The sequence below is a fragment of the Mesoplodon mirus genome (assembly GCF_964341445.2).
Source record: "Mesoplodon mirus genome assembly, chromosome: 15".
NCBI lineage: Eukaryota > Metazoa > Chordata > Mammalia > Artiodactyla > Ziphiidae > Mesoplodon > Mesoplodon mirus.
In genome coordinates, this window is record NC_138991.1 from 4599701 (window position 1) to 4620057 (window position 20357).

A 20357-nucleotide genomic window follows, 5' to 3' on the forward strand; every position below is an offset into this window, starting at 1 on the left:
CCTCCGCTGGGCCCAGGTCGGAGGTCTCCCTGAAACCTGGCCAGACCGGGCCCTTCAGCACCTAGGAACATGCCCGGGGCGGACCTTCACTTGAACCCATACAACACTTGCCTCGTGATGTGCTCGGGGCGTCGGGACAGCCTTCCCTGCAGACTGCAGGTCGTGGGAAAGCCCTAAGAGCCCGAGGAGTCTGCACTCTGAACCCTCAGATCCAAGATGGCCCAGGCTGTGCAGGCCTGGACCCGAGGGCCCCAGGGTGCTCATCTGTAAAAACGAGGTTGACAAACTGCATCTCAAAGCCAGATGCTGGTTTGGGAGAAGGTGGTGGCATCCTGGAGCCTCAGGCCCATGGGCAGGCATCAGGGTTGCTTTCTAAAACGGGCTGGAGAGAGAGTGAGACGGAGGCAAAGATGTGATGTGGTTCAGCCATATTTAATTCCACCCCCAGTGAATTCTAAGGGGCCAGAGTAGAGCTTCCTCTTGCTCCATAAAATTGGGTCCCCGAAATAAGTCACCTCCATCCTTTCAAAGGGCAGGGCTGCCTGGAGGCAGCGGCAGCCCTGGCTGGAGCACGGGCCTGGGCTCTCTGTAATGTGGGTGCCACGCGCAGGGCCTGGGCTGGAGACTGGGCCACGGCACCCACCGTGGACACTGAGCAGGGGCAGGCGGCCCAAGGGCCACGCAGCCCAGAGTGTCAGGGCCGCGCATGCATCCTGGGGCCCGGGGTCATGCGGAGGCCCCAGCAGGGAGCACGGTCTGCAGAAGCTGGCAGCGAATCAAACAGAAACAAGCCCAGTGCTGCCCGCACATCCCTCCCGGGGGCCCTGCCAAACCCTGAGCTGTCTCCTAAGACTTACAAGAAGGAGCCCTTTCCGTCACCACGACAACTAAAAACAAAACAAACCGAAGCTCATCTTAAGGTATAATCATCCAATTGCTTACAATTAATCAGTGCAAAGTGAGGTAAAAAGCCCAGCGTCGCCGGGCGGGGCAGCCACGTCACACGAGCCTGCGCTTCTTGGAGTCCCTCTCCACGTCCCCCTCCTGGGCGTCCACCTCACAGCCTAGCGGGGACACCAGGTTCAGCAGAGGGTCCTCAGAGGCCCGGCCGAAGAGTGCCAGCAGGAGGGCCACACCGAAGCCCGTGGCCCGCTCACCCTGTGGGCGAGGGCAGTGGAAACACGTGCGGCCGAGCCAGAGCCTCTCGGCAAACCCGCCACCGGGGTGTGGGTGGGGACTCCTGGCTCCTGGACCAGGACGTCTGCCCCGCAACATGCCCCACGGCCCCCTTCCCTGTCCCGCTACACTCCGGGCCGGTGGGCGACGGGCTGATGGACACGGCCCTGGGGTCCCTGCCCCCAGCCCGTCTCCCTGGGGTGGGAAAGGGCGAGACCGAGGGCCCTGGGCCTCCTGCCGAGGACGGGTCGGCCGGGAAGGACTCCACGCAGCAGCCACGCTGTTCCCAGGGATGAGGAGGCCAGAGGTCAGGGGGACCACAGCTGGCCGTGTGACCCTCACACACAATGTTTCCGATGAGCTCAGCCTGCAGCTTTGGAGCCAGAGAGGGGCTCTGGACGCAAGAGAGGGTGGGAGCAGCCAGCCTGGCGGGGAGGGGCCGGGGAGGGGAGCAAAGCGGCCGGCCGGCCAAGCGAGTCCTAAGGGGGGAGGCAGGGGCACCCCCGGGGCCTGGACTCACGGCGTGCACGGGTGCGGCGATGTCCAGGTGGACCCAGACCCCGGGCCAGTCGAAGCCGATGTGCGAGGCGATGAACAGGCCGGCGCAGGAGCTGGGGCCGTTGTCCCGGTCCTGGGGGAGAAGGACAGCCGCGACCCTTCGGCACCCAGCGGCAGGGACGCTGAGGAGGGGCTCTCCCAGAGCGCCCTCGGGGCTGCGTCCAGCTGGGCCCTCGCTGGACGCCCCGCACCCGCTCCACCCCACCGTCCTCAGCGACCACGCGGGGAGCGGCAGAGAGTGACCCCGAGGGCCGCGCCTGTGGGCTGCGGGGTCTGCCTTCACGCCGGGCAAGGGGGGCGCCAGCGATAGAGCTGATGGGGGCGACGGGGGGGGCAGAGCCCGGAGTGGGGAGGACGCGCCGGCAGCGGGACCAGCGAGCGGCGCGTCCCCACTTTGGACGACTTCTCCCCTCCCCCGACCAGAGCCCGGATCTGGGGCCTCGTGGGGGGACCCTGATCCGCCCTGCTGCTGCTTCTTGGGGTCGCTCTGACCCCGCTCCATCCTGCTCCACACCTACCGCCACTGAGTTCTTCATGTCGGCCACGGCCGAGGTGAACTCGCTGAAGTGCAGCTCCGGGCAGTAGACGAGCGGGTGCACCAGGTCCCCGCACTGCCGCCCGGCCTTCATGCAGGCCGCCTCCCACTCGGCGCTGTTGGTGAGCACTGCTGCGTGGTACTTGCCCGTGGCGATGCCCTAGGGACGCGGGGAGAGATGGAGAGAGCCGGGGGGGAGGGTACCCAGGTCGGGGTGGCGGGGAGCACCCAGGACAGAAGAGGGGCCGACAGAAAGCCAGGCAGCAAGACAGCGAGAGAAGCCCGAGTGCGGCCACCTGGGGGACGGTCCCTGTCCTGCCCCGACGTTCCCGCTGTGGTCCTCGGGCCCTGCGCACCTGCACCCCCGTAGAGCCCCCTGGGCCAGCTCCGACCCCTTACGAAGATGAAGAGACCGCAGACCCCACCCCTCTCAGAGTCAGGGTGGCCTCCGGCTCCTCGGGGGCCGCTGCTGAGGGCCCCACCTGAGCTCCGGTCAGCGTGGCGATGTCCAGGATGATGTCGGCGCCCAGGTCCTTGCACGCGTAGGACACGCCGTCTGCCAGCACCAGCCTGCCCTCGGCATCCGTGTTGTTGATTTCCACAGTCCTAGGGTGCAGCCGAGACCCCACTTAGAGCCCCTCCTTCCTGTCCCCGACAGAAATGCAGCGCCAGGGTCACGAGCAAGGGGGGCCGGAGTGACGCCCCCCACCCGCTCCTGTGCCTCAGTTTCCTCATCTGTCAGATGGGAGAACAGGGTTGTCTGGGTAAGTGAGGGGAGGCGGCGCCTCTCGGGGTCACCCTGGGGACAGGCGCCCGTGGGAGGGCTGGGCGGGCGAGCGGACTCCGCTCTTCTGAACCTGGGGCCACCTGCTCCTCCAGAGGCTACCTGCTGTGACTCAAGTGTTTCCTCCTGCAGCTGAGAAGGAGCAGCCCAAGGGCTGATCTCAGGGAGGAAATGCAGGGAGGGGCCCCCAGCTGGGGGTCTGGGGGTGCAGGCTTCAGACACCCGAAGGACAGTAAGCCTAGAGGTCGGAAAGGCCCTGTCCCCCTAAGGCAGGGTGGGTCCCAAGCCCCTGCGGGGCACCCGACACCTCGCACAGTGACACGGCCCTGCTCGCGGCCACCCTGGGACCAAGCGGCTGCTGCCCAGGGGCTCCTGACACAGAGCGTCCTCCCCACAGCGTCTGGCCCTGGCCGGAGTGAGCTGGGCGTGGCCAGGGCTGCCAGCAGGGCCCTGGGAAGGGCCACGAGTTCCAACAACAGAGACAACGTGAGGGGGGCAGGCACCGTGAGGGGGGCGGGCGGGGTCGGCCTTACTTTCCTGAGTACAGCAGGTGGATGTCGTCCGGCCTCGTGGCGCTGGGTCCCACCGAGTTCTCAGCCAGGCAGAACACAGCATGAAGGGTGTCTCTGAAACCCTGCAGGGACAAGGGTGGAGGCTCCAGGTACAGTCTGGGGGTGCCAGCGGGGGGCGGGGGGAGGATGGGCCGGAACTCTCCTCTGACCCACCAGGACAGAGACAGACAGACAGGAGTCCAGGGAGCAGCGAGCACAGCCTCCGGCACTCCCTGTGGCCCTGGCGGCGGGCTCTAGGCCAGGGGTCCGCCACCAAAGTCCATGCAATGCAGCGCTGAGCCTGGAAGCAGGGCTGCGCTGCCGGGTTTGAGGCCCAGCCCGGCCGCTCCCCAGGGGCCTCGCTCAGCCATTGTCTCCCGCCCACACAGGGTGGTCAGCGGTCAAGGTCCCTCACTGCACAAACCCGCTGGCCTGCGGGCTTCCGAGGTTGGCCTCTTGTCTCTGGTGCTTCCTTGTGCCTACCCTCAGGTTGTGTGTGCCGTCCCTGCCTGGTGGAGTCCACGGGGACACAGTGACCCCCGCCCCGTGTCCCACCACGGAAGGCCCTGCGTGGACTCACCTCCTCGCTCCCATTCTCACCACACTCACCTCTCATTTTAGCATCTGTTGGTCATTCTCACCTGAAACAATTACTACGCTGCTGTTTGCCAAATGGTGGTTTTCTATTTCTATCACTTCTACAGTAAGCAACTGGGATTCCGCTGTGAATAAATGACTTATGCCTACCAGTATGAAGTGTGGATACTTATTTTGTTCTGGGGGTTATGATCCGTCACCATCGTTATGCGTTTTGAGGCTCATATTGAGGCACGCTCCTTTTCTTAAAAAACCAGTTACAAGCGGAGCCTCCAGGCTTCGGCCCCTGTGGGGTGGGGACCCTCAGCACCCCACGGCAGCACCCCCAGCGGTGGAGGGTCCAGAGGAGTCCCGAGACCACTCACAGCCGCCAGCTGATGAATCGGCGTTAATTGCCAAGCAGCTCCCTGCACACAGGACAGGTCTACCTGCTGGGGCGCCTCCCAGCCGACCTGTCCGGATGCCAGGACAGACCCTCCGCGGGCAGTCACCCAGGCCCCTCAGCAAAGGCTCTGGGCAGCGCGGCCACGTGAGCTCTCCAGACACTCCCCCACGAGCTGACAACAAGCAGCGGCCGCCCGCGGCTGGGCCTTTCCCCTTGCATCCCTGTCGAGCTCATCCACCGAGGGGGCGGGCCCGGCTCAGCCCGCAGGGCCCCAGGCGGGCAGGTGAGCTGGGTGCAGCCCCCAGGCCGGGCCTTCCTGTGCCGAGCAGGGCGAGGGGACGAGGGCCAAGACCCCCTCCCCACCCCACCCCTGGCTCCGCAGAGGGGTGCCACATGCTGCTCCTGGGGGGCCGGTGCTGTGGCCGCAGCTCTCCCTTCTAGGGAGGCCCCCTGGCACCGTCGGGACGCAGGCCGAGCCCTCCTTCCTCCCGGACTTCCTGCTTCCCTCTTGGGGGTGCCTGGGCAGAAACTATTTGCCAAAATCTTTTCACCGCATGTCCAGCCCTGGGAGCCACGCTGCTCAGGTGGCCCGTCTGTGGGGAAGGAGGGCTTGTATCTGGTGACACGAAGGGCCGGGCTTCTCAGAAGCGCCCGAAGGAGCCACGCTGAGAGGTGAGTGGCCCTGGACGGCCGGTGTGCGCCCACCCCCCTTTGCTGGATAAACACCCTCTACAACTCCAAACGCCGGGGAGCAGCCACTGCTGCTGGCCCCCTCCACAGGGCTCCCCTGGCTCAGCAATCTGATTCCAATCGTCGGGCTCCATGAGGCCTGGCGTGCCCTGGGTGGGGAGTGCGGGGCCCTCCGGCTGCCCTGGACGTCTGTGCTCAAAGTGGCCACCCAGGCTACTCCAGGGCCGACCCCGGGCCCCTTCCACCAAACAGCAGCCCGGCCCTCCGCAGACCCCGACCCTGAGCACCGGACCCCGAGTGAGAGCGGGCAGGCCGGGCGGGCAGCCTGCTCCCCAGCACCCTTCCCGTTTCGGTCCGGACGGGCGAGGCTCTCAGAACTCAGCGGGGACCCGCGAAGCCGGACGCACAGGGGAAGGTGACAGGCTCGGGTGGAGGAGCCCGAGGGGCCCAGTGCTGGGGTGCAGAGGAAAAGGGGCCAGGGGGCTGCAGAGGCTCAGGAAGGACGGGGGGGCGCTCTGGGGAGAAGGGCCGCGAGGGGAGGACGGGGCCGCACCCACCTGCTTGACGGCGGCTCTGAAGGCCCCCAGCACGGCCGCGGCGCCTCCGCAGTCCCTCTTCATCCCCGGCATGGTGGTCTGCGGGTGGCACAGGGGGATCGAGAGAGAGGTGAGCGGATGCTGACCCCCCAGCGCCAGGGGCCCCGCCGCAGCCCGTATACCAGGGCCCCGGAGGTGCAGGACCCGGTGCCCACAGAACCCAGGAAACGCCACTGGTCGCTTGGGGTCCCCTAGAAGCAACGGGAAGCAAGGGCCAAAGATGCCGGGGTGCCTCCGGCTCGAGCAGAGCTTTGGGAGTTACTGAAGGGAACTGTGTGCGGAGGGGAGGGGGAGGGGGAGACGTCCAGAGCTGCTGGATTCGCCGTGGCCTGGCTCCTGGCTAGGCCATGACCAAGTCCCCCTACCTTGACCGCCCCGTCCGGGTTAATGGGCGCTCTTCCCAAATGTCACCGATCACCGTGACATCACCAATCCCACCCCCACCCCGAGGATACCTGCCACCCGCCCCAGTTGGTGTCTCCGGGGTGACGGGTCTAATGGGAGGACCACTGGGGACAGAGGTGCCCTCCGCCACAGGGGTAACACGATTTTCTGTAAGCGAGCTGAGAGCAGCTGCGCGTTTTTACATTCCATAGGTTCCCAACACTAACTGACAGGTTTGTATTTTAAATTAACAACAGGTCATCGGATGTAAGGATTTGGGATCGAAAGGTGCCGAGTGAATTTTCTGAACCCTTATTGGATTACGTGAGCCTCGAGTTTTAATGGAAAGTATTTTTAGATATAAACGGAGCTGCTTTTACAATTAAGTTGAGTGAAAATGACTCAGCGAGCGCTATTGAAAAGAAGCCATCTATTTTGACCTAATCTGCGAGAAACCACAAGATCGTTTAAAAGGAAAAACAGGGCCTCAGACCTAGAACCAAACCCCTTGCAAAATGGCCGCACAGAAAACGGCTCGAGATGGTCCCTGAAACCCCATGATCCCCTGTCACGGGCAGAACAAATGTCCCACCCAAAACGCAGCTCAAGGAATGTGCCAGCATCTCAGACCCCACCTGTCGTTCCTGTTTCTATAAGAGAAACGATTTCCATGGTAACGCCTTGGTCACTGGTAGGCTGACACTTGCAGCAATGGGGCAGGGGCAAGTGATGGCTGGAGCCGTGGCCCGGGGCCCCGCGGGAACTGGCGGTCACTGGATTCATTTCCAGGCCTTCCGGGAAATAAGGCACTGCCCATTTCACTCGAATCTTCTTGCTGAAGCAGTAAACGATTAACTTTTCAAAATCTCTGCCGTTGGGTACAGCCGTTCCCAACACTGTCTGTGATGGGATGGAAGGTGCCGGGAAGGCCCTGCTCTCTCTCCCCGACGCCCGGCAGTCGGTCACGGTGGGTCGGCCGGAGCCCAAGTGGGAGCGGGCACTGAGTCTTTCCTGAGCTCAGCAAGCCTCTGTTCTTGCAAACACCATTGTACTTGGAGGAACCACTGACAGATGCTGGGGATCCAGACTCAGGTATCTGCAGACATTTTCTCAAAAACTATCAAAGTGAGCCTCTCACCTCCAGAAGGGCACCGGGCATTGCTTGGCGCCAGTGGTAACATTTGAGCTGTCAAGCAAAAATCAGAATTTTGGAAAACTTGTATCTGCCTCCATGATGGCTTCCTAACACTCACCTTTTTACATGAGATAGACGGTGATATTAACGAATATGGTTTTAAAAAATATTATATAATGAAATGTGTCAAAATCTGGAGGTTCTGCATAACTCTGTGAACAATATTTTCCAAATGACCCATATCATGTGTGATATTATAAAATGATACATTCAAAGTTCAAGACAGACAGATTTCAACATAGCAGAACACCAAAGCTCACAGACATGGTTTCAGATTCCGCATCATAACTAACCTTTCAGAAGCTCCCACCTGTCAAGTTTTGGTGTAATAGCAAAGAAGAATGTCCTGAGTTACCTGAAGAGGGTACTAAAAGGCTTCTCCCTTTTCTAACTACAAAAGGACTGAGGCCAGATTTTCTTTTTACATTTCAACTAAAACAGATCACAACAGATTAAATGCAGAAGAAGAGAGCACAGCTGATCACAGCTGTCTTCTATTAAGGCACACGTTAAAGAGCTGCCAAAATGTAAAACATTGCCACTCCTCTCGGTAATTTTTTTTCGTTTTGGAAAATACAGTTCTTTTCATAAGACTGTATTATTTACAGTGGTATGCAATGGGGTCATATTGTTATTTTTTAATGAATTAATAAATATCTTTAAAATTTCCCAGTTTTAATTTCTAGTAGGGTAAATACCAGCAGACATCACCCTTATAAACAAAATCTCTTTGGAATCAATACTTGTGAAGACTGGAAGGGGTCCTGAGTCTAACACACTTGAGACCTGTTAATTCATGCTGATCCTGATTTGCCTTGAAAATCTTTGAAAACCGGGATTGTTCCTACAAAACGGGGAGAGGGTGCCACCAGCAAAATGACGAATTCCCAGGAAGCCCTGCTTCTCACTCCCGCCCTCTAACCAGCCAACATCCAAATGAGCCTGGAAGTCTGCCCCCCAGAACTCAGGGCAAGAGCCCCTATCGAGGGTGTGGGCGGGGGACCAGCACCAGGTGCAGCTAGAGGGGCTCATCATCTGCAGGGAATTTCAAACGGTAATAAACCGACTAAAAGTCAGTCTGCCCGTTGTCATCAGTGGAAAAATATTCCTCCTGCTGTTGGCCGAAGCGAGTCCTAATCACTTAAATGAAAGCTTCAAATCCACCTATGTCACCTCCTACAACATCAGCTCCAGCAATACCATCCTACACGGACACTCATCACTGCCCGTGGCGTAGACTCCACGCGGTGCCCTGGCTCTGAGTCGGGCGGGCTCCGGAGGCGGACGGTCAGCGTCCACGGCGCCTGTGACGGCGAGTTCCTGCCTTTGGATGGTGCGCTCGGAGGGAACCCCGGGGAGCAGCGAGCCTCTTTGCTGCCCTCCGTCTCGGGCAACCACTGGAGTTGTGGTGTTTAAAACGTTTTTACCCCACAGACGTCTGAAAGCTGCTGGAGTTGATCTCAAAGGACCGGAGACGGGGATGCTATACCAATCTGGGGAGTTTCTTGGGAAATGGGATTCTTAGTGGTCTCTGCCGAGGGACCCTACTGTTGGAGACTTTCCCTGAGTATCTGTGTATCAGTTGCTTCATGGGATAGAAACTCTTCAAAATTAAAATTAATTGTGTGGTTTTGGATCAACTATGAGTGAACATAGACTGACCAATCTGGTACCTCTGTCTAGTGAACGTAAAGATGTGAAGATGACCGATTTTGATAAAGTCATTGACAAATCCGCAGAAACTAAGGCCTGACAGCAGAGTCTGATGCTGGCATACAGCACCACGAGAGAACAACATGGAGGCATCAGTTTTTTTTCTATCAAAAATGATATTAATGCTATTTTCTTTTTTTTTGGCCGCACCTCACAACATGCAGAACTTCCCTGAATAGGGATCAAACCCACGTCCCCTGAAGTGGAAGGCGGAGTCTTAACCACTGGACCACCAGGGAAGCCCACATTAATGCTGTTTAAAAGTGTTAATGGATGCCTGTTTTCTTTATTTGTACTATAACATTCATTGTTAATTTTTTATTGGCATGATAATATATATGGAATTCAATAAAAGGGAATTCACTATCGGGGAATTCACTACTGGTGTTTGGTTTTTTTAAACATTTATTATTTGTTTCATTTCCCGATTAGTCCTGAAAATAATTTTGTTGTTTAGAAGAGGAGGGATGTTAAAAAAAAAAAAGATCATCCACTCTAGGTACCAAATACAGAAGTGCAAAAAGTAGCAGCACAAGCCCTACACTAAATAGCAGCTGACCCTGGGGTGTGATGTCAGAGGAGCGACAGGGAGCGGTGGGACCCGCGGCCAGCCGGAGGAAGGCGGCGCACCCACAGGGGCAGCTGCCGCTTGGCTCCAGCAGGGTGCCTCCAGGTGCGAACGCAGGACCGGCGCTGCCAGGTCCTCTGAGATTACAAAAGGTAAGAGACCCAGTCCCGTGAGAATTCTTCCTGTTTTTAAATGCTGGTAACTAATTTGGATTTTAAAACACCATCTGGGCCAAGAGGACGCGCCTGAGAGCCACGGGGGCTGCCAGTCGTCGGTGTCATCCCCGCGCGAGCTTAGCTTGCACTCAGCCGTCTAAAGCTCCCTCTCTGGGATGGCTGACTCTCCTCTTCCAGGTCTCTTTCCCAGTTTCCCCCTAGAGCCCAGCCCAGGCCTGGAGCACCTGCATGTGGGATGAGCAGATGAAGACACTTCTCCTCCTGCTCCTGGTGCAGGGCAGGCCCCTGGGCGTGAGGAGGGGCCACCCTTAAGAGAGACTCTGGGACTTGCAGCCTCCCAGCAACGCTCCCAGGTGCCTGGCTTCTGGGCCCAAACTCCCCTCCCTTTAACCAGGGTGTCTGCTTTCCAAAGGTCTCGTGAGGACCACCACTAAGCACCCTCTTGGGGGACCTCAGACGGTCGTGGAGACGGTGCGCATCTCCCCAGGCCCCTTCCTTCTTCTCCAGATTTTCTGTTTCCTGCCTCCTGCCTGAAGTGCAGGCGTGAAATCGTCTGCCTCTCGGGGGACTGGGCCCCACGGCCTCTCCCCTGGACGCCCCGACTCCGAGGCCCAGGAACCTTGCTCCTTCCTCCGACGCCTGAGAAGGGGCCCTCCCGCCCGGCCCCGCCCGAGCCCCAGCCCCGCACCTCACCTTCCCCTTCATGCTGAGACCCCCGGTGTCGTAGACGATGCCCTTGCCCACCCACGCGATGGTCTGGGTGGCTCCGTCTGGGGTGTGGCTGAGGACGGCTAGGGCTGGGGGGTGGAGGGCAGCCTTGCCCACACCGTAGATCCCTAGGGAAAGCACAGGACATGTCAGTGAGGCACGGGCTGGACCCAGCGGAGGACTCCCGGAAGCCCCCCAGCAACACTGCTCTCCCCCCGAAGTAGCCACTGGCCTGTGGACGTTCCTCCCGGACAGCTCCCTGCCCCCTCCCGACCCCTCCCACCCCCTGGCTGGTGTGGGATCGGGGAAGGCAAATGAGTTCACTGCCCTGGGACTGCAAATGAATTCTACACGAAGTATTGTGAGGCAAGAAAACCCGCTGAGAAAAAAAAATATTGTATCATTCCCAGAAAGACGTGAACAGGATTGCAGAACGAAGTGATTTTTGGATAGTTCTTGAAGGCCGCTCCAGCCCCTGCTCACCCTCCCTTCCTTGACCTCTCCGTGCACTCAGGATGTACCTCCCCTCCGACCTCCCCCCCACCACTGCCTCACTGTTGGTTTCTATGCCCCATCTTCTCAAGAAAACTGTGGCTTGCCGTGGGCACAGCCCATGCCTCAAGGTCCCCCAGTAATCGAACTGAACAATCGTAGCAACCAGGACAAGAGGCAGTAATAGCTGCCTGACAAACTCCTACTCATCCTGCAAGACCCGCTGCAAACGTCACCTCCTCCGTGAAGCTTTCTGACTGAACTGCCTCTCCCTCCACTAACATGTGCCCACAGATTCTGCCTCTGGGCATTCACGATCGTGTGGATCCCCTCCCCAAAGTATGGGCAGGACTGCCTGTCTCAGTTCCTCTGGGTGTGGCAGAGATGACAAGACCACTTCCAAGATTAGGTGACAACAGAAGACCTTGCCTCTATCTTGCTTGCTCTTTCTCGTCTCTTGCTCGGAGACCTTGCTCTGAGAGAAGTAGTTGCCACGTTGTGAGCTGCTCAAGGACAGGCCCACAAGACAAGGAACAGCCAGTGGGGCCCGGAGGCCTGCTGGCAGGGCCGTGAGTGAGCCCTGCTGGGAGCACGTGGCCAGCCCCAGTGGGGCCTTCAGATGACCGCAGCCTCGAGAGAGCCACGCCCGATTCCCCACCCATAGGACTGCAAGACGACGGACACGTGTTGCTTTCAGTTGCTACCTTCTGGGGTAACTGGCTTTGCAACCTCAGGTAACAACGACAGTGACCTTCCCAGCCAGACAGAAAGCTCCTGTCCTAGTCGTCACCGCATCTCAGTGCCTGGGAGTCGGGGGAGGATGGGCCTGGCAATCAGGAAAGGCTCTCTGAGGAGGTGGCCGAGACGTGCAGGGTAAGACGGCCCCATCGTGAGACTACCTCGGGGGGGAAAGCATCCCAGACAGAAAGGGCCGCAAGTGCAGGCCTTGATGTGGACGTGAACTTGTGTATTCGAGGAACAGAAAGGCCCTGCTGGGTTAGCTGGGGAGCCAGGACGGCAGCATGTGGGAGGCTGCAGAGGGAGTGGGCGGGGGAGGCCTTGGATCCTGAGGCTTCCAGGGTCTGAATCAGAATCTGAATCGCTGCCTCCTCCCTCCCCCACAGATGGTCTGCTTCCCAGGGTCTGGCCTTGGGGCTGGACACGGGCTGGGTTCCTTCAGGGCGAAGCCTGGGACGACACACCATGCAGCCTGGTGCCCCCCTGCCACGCAGGTGCCCCGGGCCGCTCCTGAGGCTAGGATCTGCACGGACCAGACCCCACCCACCTCCAAATCCTCTCGCCTTCAGCTCCTCATCCCGGATGACGGTTGGGACGATCCCCAGTTCTTTTCCAACTTTCTTAATCTCCTGGATGTGTTCATGGAAAAAACAACAACACACAAACACGTGAAGACGGCTTAAATCAGGGTGAGGCCAGGGCCTGGGCCAGGGGTGAGCAGATGCCTTACGGTGGGAGAGGGATGGGCTGCGATGCCGTGGCTTTGACTCTTGGCTCTGAGCATGATTAAACCCAGGAGAGGCGGCTCACCCTCCAAACTCTGCGATTTCCTGCAGCTCATGGCTGGAGTCCTGCTGAGGGGCCTTTGGGGAGGAAGCTCTGTGCTCCCTCCACCCTCAGCTGAGGCCTGGGGGCCCCTTGGCTCCGGCTGGACGGCAGGACTCTGTCCGCAGCAGCCCGCGGCTTCCCCAGACGAGGTGCAGAGACTGTGGACCATCCCCCTGCAGCCCTGGGTTTCCTGACTCTCCTTGGGGTCTACCGACACCATCCCAGTCCCGGCAGGACCCCAGGGCTACGAACCTCGAGGAAGGTGTCTGTGTTCATCTCATTGCAGGGCGTGTCCACGATGCGGGCTGCCAGCCGCACGCCTTCTGTGGCGCTTGTTAAACACTAGGAGAAACAAAAGGCCGTCACTGGGGCCCTGGGACCAGGTGGAAGGCATCCCTCCTCATCCAATGGCCAGGGGCCCAGAGGTGTCAGAGGCACACGTCACCCGGGAAAGGTTGCAGGGCTGCTGCCAGGGGAGCGAGGGCAGGTGGAAGGGAAGCAAAAGCTTGCCCGTGACCCCCCAGCCGTCTACATAAAGTCCAACGCAGCTCCAGAATCACAGGGGAACCCTTCAAGTCTGGCATCCTGCCCGGCCTACACGGGGCCCACCTTGCTTTCTAAACCTCATCTCCTGCTACGTACGCCCTCATCCAGGTGGCAGGTGGCCCTCCTGCCTGGCTCTGAACACACATTATGTATGGCCTCCGCCAACCCCCTACCCCCTTCTCAGGAGGAGGTGTTGCCTTCTGTTATGGACTGAATGTCCTGAAGCCCTGACCCTCAGTGGGATGGTATTAGAAGGGCTTTAGGAGGTGATCAGGTTTCAATGAGGTCAGGAGGGTGGGGCCCCATGACGGGATGACTGCCCCTAAAAAGAGGACACAGCGGGCTTCCCTGGTGGCGCAGTGGTTAAGAGTCCGCCTGCCAATGCAGTGGACATGGGTTCAAGCTCTGGTCTGGGAAGATCCCACATGCCGCGGAGCAACTAAGCCCATGAGCCACAACTACTGAGCCTGCACTCTAGAGCCTGTGAGCCACAACTGCTGAAGCCCGTGGGCCTAGAGCCCGTGCTCCGCAACAAGAGAAGCCACCGCAATGAGAAGCCCTCGCACCGCAATGAAGAGTAGCCCCCGCTCACTGCAACTAGAGAAAGCCCGCGTGCAGCAACGAAGACCCAACGTGGCCAAAAATAAATAAATAAAATAAATAAATTTATATATAAAAAGAAGAAGAGGCCGCAGCCAGAAGGTGGTGGTCTGACAGCCGGGAAGAGAGCCCCCCCAGGACCCACCGTGGCCCTGGACGTCCTAAACATGTGCTGTTCAAGCCCCCTGTCTGCGGGCTGTTGTCATGGTGGCCTGAGCAGACCAAACCACTCCCCTTCTGTTGCCAAGCTCCCAGCTACGCTTTGAGGTACTTCTCAAAGGCCACATCCTCCAGGAGCGTCTCTGGATCCTCCCAATGGAGAAGAGGTCCCTGGGCCCGCTGGGGAGGCGTTTTTCTCACGTGGGCCCCATGTGAGTGTCACAGACCCCCACCCTTTTTCCCGGTCATCGGATGTGACACTGCTCTGGCCACAGGGCCAGGAGGGAAGGACACAGACAGACCGGCCTTGCGCACCGAGCCAGCGCCCAAAGGGCAGCAGGAGCCTGCCACCGGCCACCACGGGAGGCACTGCAGATGGGGCACGTGCACACGCAGAGGTCATGTTCATCCCCAAACCGGCTGTCCCCTCTCCCCTCGCAGCTTCCGCCAAGAACTTCTGTCTACCCGTGTCAGCCCTGACGCTCGGCTTTGCCTCCTGCCCCACCTGGCCCTCCAGCACCCACCTCCAGGGCCTGGCTGCCTTTCCCAGTGCAGGGAAGAGGCAACATCAAGAGAGAGGCGCAGCGTGGGTCTGGGGGAGGTGAGGACGGCACCCTGTTCCTAACCGCCTCCTCCAGCGCCGTGGGGATGGGGAGGGCAGGCTCCAGGCCCACAGCGGCGGCCCAGCCACCTCTCAGGCTGTCTCGAGGCAGGTAAACCCTGGAGCCTCAGAGGCAGAGACTTGACAGTTCAGATGTGCCGTGCAGCCCCCGCTGCCTGCCAGCGGGCTCTCCCCCAGGAGGGTGAGGGTCTCTGTCTGTGGGGGGCTGCACAGACCTGCAGCCGCTGTCTGGGAAGCGCGTCAGTGCCAGCCCCACGGAGGCTCAGGTGAGAGGGTGCACCTTTGGGGGAGGAGCCTGCACCTCACTGTGCCTCAGTTTCCTCATCACAAAAGCACAATCATCCAGGGCTTCCCTGGTGGTGCAGTGGTTGAGAGTCCGCCTGCTGATGCAGGGGACGTGGGTTCGTGCCCTGGTCTGGGAAGATCCCACATGCCGTGGAGTGGCTGGGCCCGTGAGCCATGGCCGCTGAGCCTGAGCGTCCGGAGCCTGTGCTCCGCAACAGGAGGGGCCACAACAGTGAGAGGCCCGCGTACCGCAAAAAAAAAAAAAAAAAAAAGAAAAAGAAAAAGAAAAAGCAGGATCATCCATTCACTCATTCATTCATTCCATCCACGTTTACGTGAGCACCTACTGTGCGCCAGGCTCCACACTAGACTCTGAATTCAAAGATGCCCAAGGGACGCAAGTCCAGCAGAGAATCACAACACATTGTTCCATTAGATGCCACAGAGGAGGAGGGTAGGAGAGGCCACAGACACGGGGTCTAGGCGGTCCCCGTGGTGAGGAAAAGGCCAGCCGGGGTGTCAGAGACTCATGTGCTCACGATCCAAGACAGAAGAGAAAGAGGGCTGACGGATGGTGGCCGCGGTTTAAGCCTGGCTCTACCCCATGCTGGCGTGGCCCCGGTAAGTCACTTAATATCTCTGAGGCTCAGTTTGCTCAACTCTAAAGTGGGGAGAGCTAACAGAACCCATTTCACTGGGCAGTTGGGAGAATTAAGTGTGTGCACACATGTGTGCTCGGAGCAGCGCCTGACACCTGACAAGCACTCGCAAAGCGCTGGCCCCTGCCTGGTTGTGAGGCAGTGGGAAGCGGAACCGGACGGGGGAGTCTGGAGGCAGCGAGTCCAGTTAGGAGGCTGCCGCCATGATCCCAGAGAACAGTGGGGTGCAGGTGGGCAAAGTGGGATGGGTGGGATGTAGGGGCCAGGGAGACCCTTCATCACATACAAAGCCGGTGCAGAGATTATTATGCACAGGACCAGGACCCTGCCCTCCAGGGGCTGGGGGACTCCGACTCCAGTGCAGGGCACAGAGGCTAAACTCAGATGTGTAATGTCCGGTGCGGATGGCTCTCGGCTGGCAGAGGGCCTGGCAGTGTGGGAGAGGCCGGGCTAGCCAGGATGGCCAGGTCTCCCCGAGGAAAGGATGCGGGTAGAAGCCGGACTGAGACCAGGCAGAGCCAGAGCCGGAGGGGCCCTGGAGAGGGACCCTGAGCAGGACTGGGCTTGGCGAGGCCAAGGGACAGCAGGAAGCCAGTCCCTGTGGCTGAGGGCAGGAGGAGAGGGGTTTGGAGCGGGTAGAGGATGCTCAGGCCTCCAGCCCCAGCCCAGAACTCAGAAGGAACTCCCTGGAGCTGGAGGGAAGGAGTGATCATTGGTGTCCAACTGCAGGCTGGAACCCAGGGGCACTGAAACCACCCAGAGAGGAGGGTGTGAGGCCGGAATGCCCCCATGGTGGGGGGGGGGGCACAAAGGGAATGCGGAGAGGGGCAGGCGGGAAGGGTATGGGGAGGAGAGAAGGCTCAGGCTCCTGGCTGGGCGGGTGCCCTGCAAGGAGGGATGACCAGTGCCCAAGTCAGGCAGATGTGGCCCTTGGAAAACAATGTCAGGAAGGGAGTGGGTGGGTGAACTCCATGCTGGTGGGCTGAGCGGGGAAAGGGAGTTAAGACAGGCAAAGCAATCGGACCACGGGAGGTGAAGGGAAGAAAAAGAGGAGCTGTGTCAGGAGGGCAGAGATGAGGCACACTGTCTCCTCCTCGGGGAAAGAATCCCGGTGCGGGGGGGAGCCGTTACAGACCTGGGGGCACAGAGCAGATGAGGGGCTGCTCAAGGGGCCTGAGACAGAGCGACGGGTGAGTGGGGGGGAGGGGAAAGGACCACCTGAGTCTGGCGGTTGGAGCGGGGGCTGCAGGTGGGGAGGATGAGACCACAGAACGACTGGGCGGGGAGGGTCACCACGGGAGGGAACCCTGGCCTTCGGCCCACACGAGGACGTCTAGGTTGGGAATCACTTCCAGCCTTGCCGTGCCTCCAAAGGATCAAACGAAGGAGGATCAAATGAAATAACATATGTAAAAGCGCACCATAAAGGGTAATGTGATATATACACGGGCAGGATTATTAGTATCAAAACGTGAAAGCACCTGGCGCGGGGTAGGTGCTGGATAAACACTGGCTGAAGAGAACCGAACCCTGAAAACAAGACCACCCTGGGGGGAGGGAGCCCGCTGCCCGGCTTTGGACAGGCCCCGGGGGCCTTCTCGGGAATTCCAGCAGCCCTGTCCTGTCCTCCCAGGGAGTGGGAAAGAGAGCTCTGCCCAAGCTGGGGGGCGGTGGGGGGTGCGGCACGGGGACCCGGTCTGAACTTCCAGACACCCACTTGCAAAGTGGACACTTCCACTGGCCCGTTGTCTTGTCCCACCAGGAAAAACTCCACTGTGACGGTCTTCTTCTCCGGCCGCCGTGAGGCCCCCGAGCGTTGGGTGAAGAGTGGGAAAGCGCGGGCCAGGGCACAGGCCGAGGCGAAGGCGTCCGACCGCTCACAGACCATCTGCAGCACAGAGAGTGGAGCTGTGGTGAGGGGGAGTGAAGCCGGGTTGGGGGTGGGGGATGGGACCCAGGGCCCAACCCATGGGAGCCGCCATCAGGAAGCGCTAGGGCCCCAGAGCTGGGTCAGAGGCCACTGTGGAAACAATCTGGACGGAGATGCCCCAGCAAAGCCATCATCCCAGGGGCCTTCCCCAGAATCACTGTCCCACGATGTGAGAAAGAAAGTGTCAGCCACCAGATGGGGTCAACTGCCTCTCGAGACAGGAAGGCAGGACGTGCAGCGATGCACAGCGGACACAGGCTCAGGAAGCTTGGGTCTGATGAGTCTCAGATCTTCCACCCAAACTGATCTGGGGTAGAGCGTTCCGTCTCGGGGCCCTCGGTATCCCCGGCGGCGGTAAGGCCGGGGTTGCACGGTGCGGTCGCGGCAGCATCGTCCGCATCGGGGATACCGTGGGCCGTTGTGCTCTGCGGTCTGGAGGGCTGAGCCATAGGCCCCGGCCAGCAGGCCAGCACACAGCGACCCGAAGCTCAGGGGCCCGTGCGGGGCCAGCCCCTCAGAAGCACTCACCAGAATGCACCGATGGGTTCCCGGCGGCAGGCAGGTCCGCACGAGCCGGGTGACGAAATGCGCGGCCGAGGGGCTATTGTGCCGGCTCACCCTGGAGGGCAGGGCGGCCACGGTGGCATAGTTCAGGTAGAGGGGACAGCTGTCCGTGGGGCTGGGGTTGAGTGTGCTTAGGGCAGCCTGCCAGAGCTGCATCAGAAGAGGAGACACAAGACAGACACCAGCCTTTACAGGGCCGCCGGCCAGAGCCCTGCGCGCAGACGCCTGCCTCACTTGCTAAAAGGGCACTTTTGCAGCCTCCCCGCGGCACCCAGGATCCCTAATTAAGAAGTGTCACATCTCACTAGATAAGCGCTGTGTGCGCGCTGGCACACGTCCACCCTCGTGGGATTTAACAGTGGGGACTTAAACGGCCAGGCTGGAGGCTGCTCTGCTACAAACGCTGGAAACCAGCACTGGGGTGGGACGCAGCCAGGTGCCCCTGGAGGGGGGCGGGCGGCACCGCCACAAGGGTTCTGGAAGGCGGTGTCAGGGCCGCACAGGCTGCCGGGGCCCGGCCCCTCGAGGGCAGTTCCTTCGCGCCTGGCTGGTCGAAGGACAGGCCAGCTCTGCCCACGAGCCTGCGGCCCGGGTGGGTGCGGGGCGCGCGCGGCCTCCGGGCGGGGCTGCTGGACGGGAGCCCGCTCCTCTGCTTCCTGGGAGGCGGGCGGCCCCGGGCCTTGCCGGCCGGCCTGGCCTGCTGGGCGCGCCCGGGCCGGCGGGCGGGCGGGCTGGGGGGCGCCGGGCGGTCGAGGCGGGGCCTCCAAGGCCTCCCCGCCGGCCCGGCCCCGCCCGGCCTCCGCTCGCCGGCAGGGCGGCGCATGGCGGCCGGCGCGGCCCGCTCACCTCCTCGGTGACCCGGGGCAGCAGCTTCCCGCGGACGTGGCTCCAGGGCACGCGGTGCAGATGGTGCAGCTGCCCGAGCAGCAGCAGCGGCCGGCTCTGCGGGTCCGCGTCCCCGGCGCTCGCCTGGAACTGCAGCCCCACGTTCGCCATCTTCGCCGGCCCAAGCCCCCCGCCCCGGCCACCGCGCCCGCCGCGCTTGGGCTCCCGCTCCGGCCGGGCCTCGGCGCCGCCCCGGCCCTGCCCGGCCGCCGGCCCCGCCTCCCCCGCCGCTCCGGGCCGCTCGCGAGACGTGCAGGGCCCGCCCGGGGCGCGAGGGGGCGCCGGGCCGGCGGGGCGGGAGGCAGGCCCGGGCCGGGCGGCCCGGGGCGGCCCGGACCTGCAGGCCCCGGCCCGGGGCGGGCCCCGAACCCCGAACTCCGCCAGGCCCCGCACCGCAGGCAGTAGGCCCAGGCCCGGCCCCACCAGGCCCCATTCCCGGCAGGCCCCAAGCCCCGGCAGGCCCTGACCCTGGGGCAGGTCCCGAGGTGGGTCCTTCCGTGCTAGTGAGGAAACACATCTCTCCAGACGGCCCTTCCGGGAAGGGCCCCCCGAGCCCCGGCAGGCTGCCAGCGGACCCTAGTGGGCCTGAGCTCCAGCAGGTCCTGAGCAGACGCAGGCCCGACCTCAAGGCCACCCCAGCCCGTCCACCAGACCACAGTCTAGGTGGGCCCTGAGCCAGCCCAGCCCCGAGGAGAGGCTTCCCAGGGGTCTCTGAGCAGCAGTGGTGGTCCAGCTGGAGCCCTCCCGGACCCCTCGCCACACCCTGTCGCGTTTGGACTTGCTGGGTGATTCTTGGATTCGGGCCAGCTCCTAGTCACACGAGGCCCCTCTGGCATGCTGGGCAGTGTGCATAGTCCCCTCCTCCTCTCTTAGTGGGTTCCTGAACCTTTGTCAGACCCCCAGTATTTGCCAGGCCTGTCCTGGATGTGACGAGGGCACCGGGAATTGGGTGTCCATTCAGGTTGCTGCTTCTGGGACGGCCAGTTACGAAGCCAGGCATCACCTCGCCAGACCACCCCTTTGCGAGAAGCTGTCCCTGCAGCCCCCCACCCCGCTTAGGGAGAGAGGAGGGGCAGCCAGTGGTTTACAAGACCCCTGAGCCCACCCCTCTCTGAGGAGGGAAGGCTAGTGGAGGGGCCCCTAGAGGCTGGGGGCGCCTGGTGGATGGTGAGTGTGCCCGGCTCCCACTGCGGCTCAGGTACGAGGGTCCGGGGGTGGGGACCCAGTTGAGGAAGCTCTACCAGGAGTCATTTAAAAATAAACAACACCTGTCACTCCATCCCGTCCACATCCTGATTGCTCAAGGGCCTTTGGTGGGCACGCCTCTCTGCTACCTCAGCTAGTTCCACGCACCAGTCCTCTTAGAGTTTTCTCTTCATAACCAACCTTAAAAAGCAGCAGAGCCAACTCTCTAGTGTGGTAGCCAAGCGCCA

General features: G+C 61.2%; 1 protein-coding gene across 4 annotated transcripts; it reads right to left on the reverse strand.

Moving 5' to 3' along the window:
* Positions 1-281: 281 nt before the first annotated feature.
* Positions 282-19108, reverse strand: NPEPL1 (aminopeptidase like 1). Of its 4 annotated transcripts, none has more exons than XR_014296067.1 (13): positions 18886-19108; positions 18004-18189; positions 17263-17433; positions 12927-13016; positions 12394-12475; positions 10602-10744; positions 5834-5911; positions 3587-3687; positions 2752-2875; positions 2253-2429; positions 1697-1807; positions 943-1158; positions 282-382 (listed from the first exon to the last, which is right to left on the reverse strand). XR_014296067.1 is itself a non-coding variant. In XM_082644628.1 (13 exons), the coding sequence occupies exons 1-12, from the start codon at positions 19033-19035 to the stop codon at positions 945-947; spliced, it is 1533 nt and encodes a 510-aa protein (XP_082500754.1). In that variant the 5' UTR covers positions 19036-19108; the 3' UTR covers positions 282-382; positions 943-944. The 4 variants fall into 4 exon arrangements, 3 of the variants coding, with proteins under 3 accessions (XP_082500754.1, XP_082500753.1, XP_082500752.1); XM_082644628.1 differs by having other exon boundaries at positions 943-1064; XM_082644627.1 differs by lacking the exon at positions 282-382 and having other exon boundaries at positions 427-1064.
* Between the last annotated feature and the right edge of the window lie 1249 nt (positions 19109-20357).

Excerpts from the sequence above, each read along its gene's own strand:
- NPEPL1 (XM_082644626.1), bottom strand. The coding sequence starts at position 19,035 with ATGGCGAACGTGGGGCTGCAGTTCCAGGCGAGCGCCGGGGACGCGGAC. Across the intron at positions 12,476-12,926 it reads ACACAGACACCTTCCTCGAG|GAGATTAAGAAAGTTGGAAA; the intron begins GTTCGTAGCCCT and ends GAACACATCCAG. Across the intron at positions 5,912-10,601 it reads GTCTCAGCATGAAGGGGAAG|ACCACCATGCCGGGGATGAA; the intron begins GTGAGGTGCGGG and ends TGCCACCCGCAG.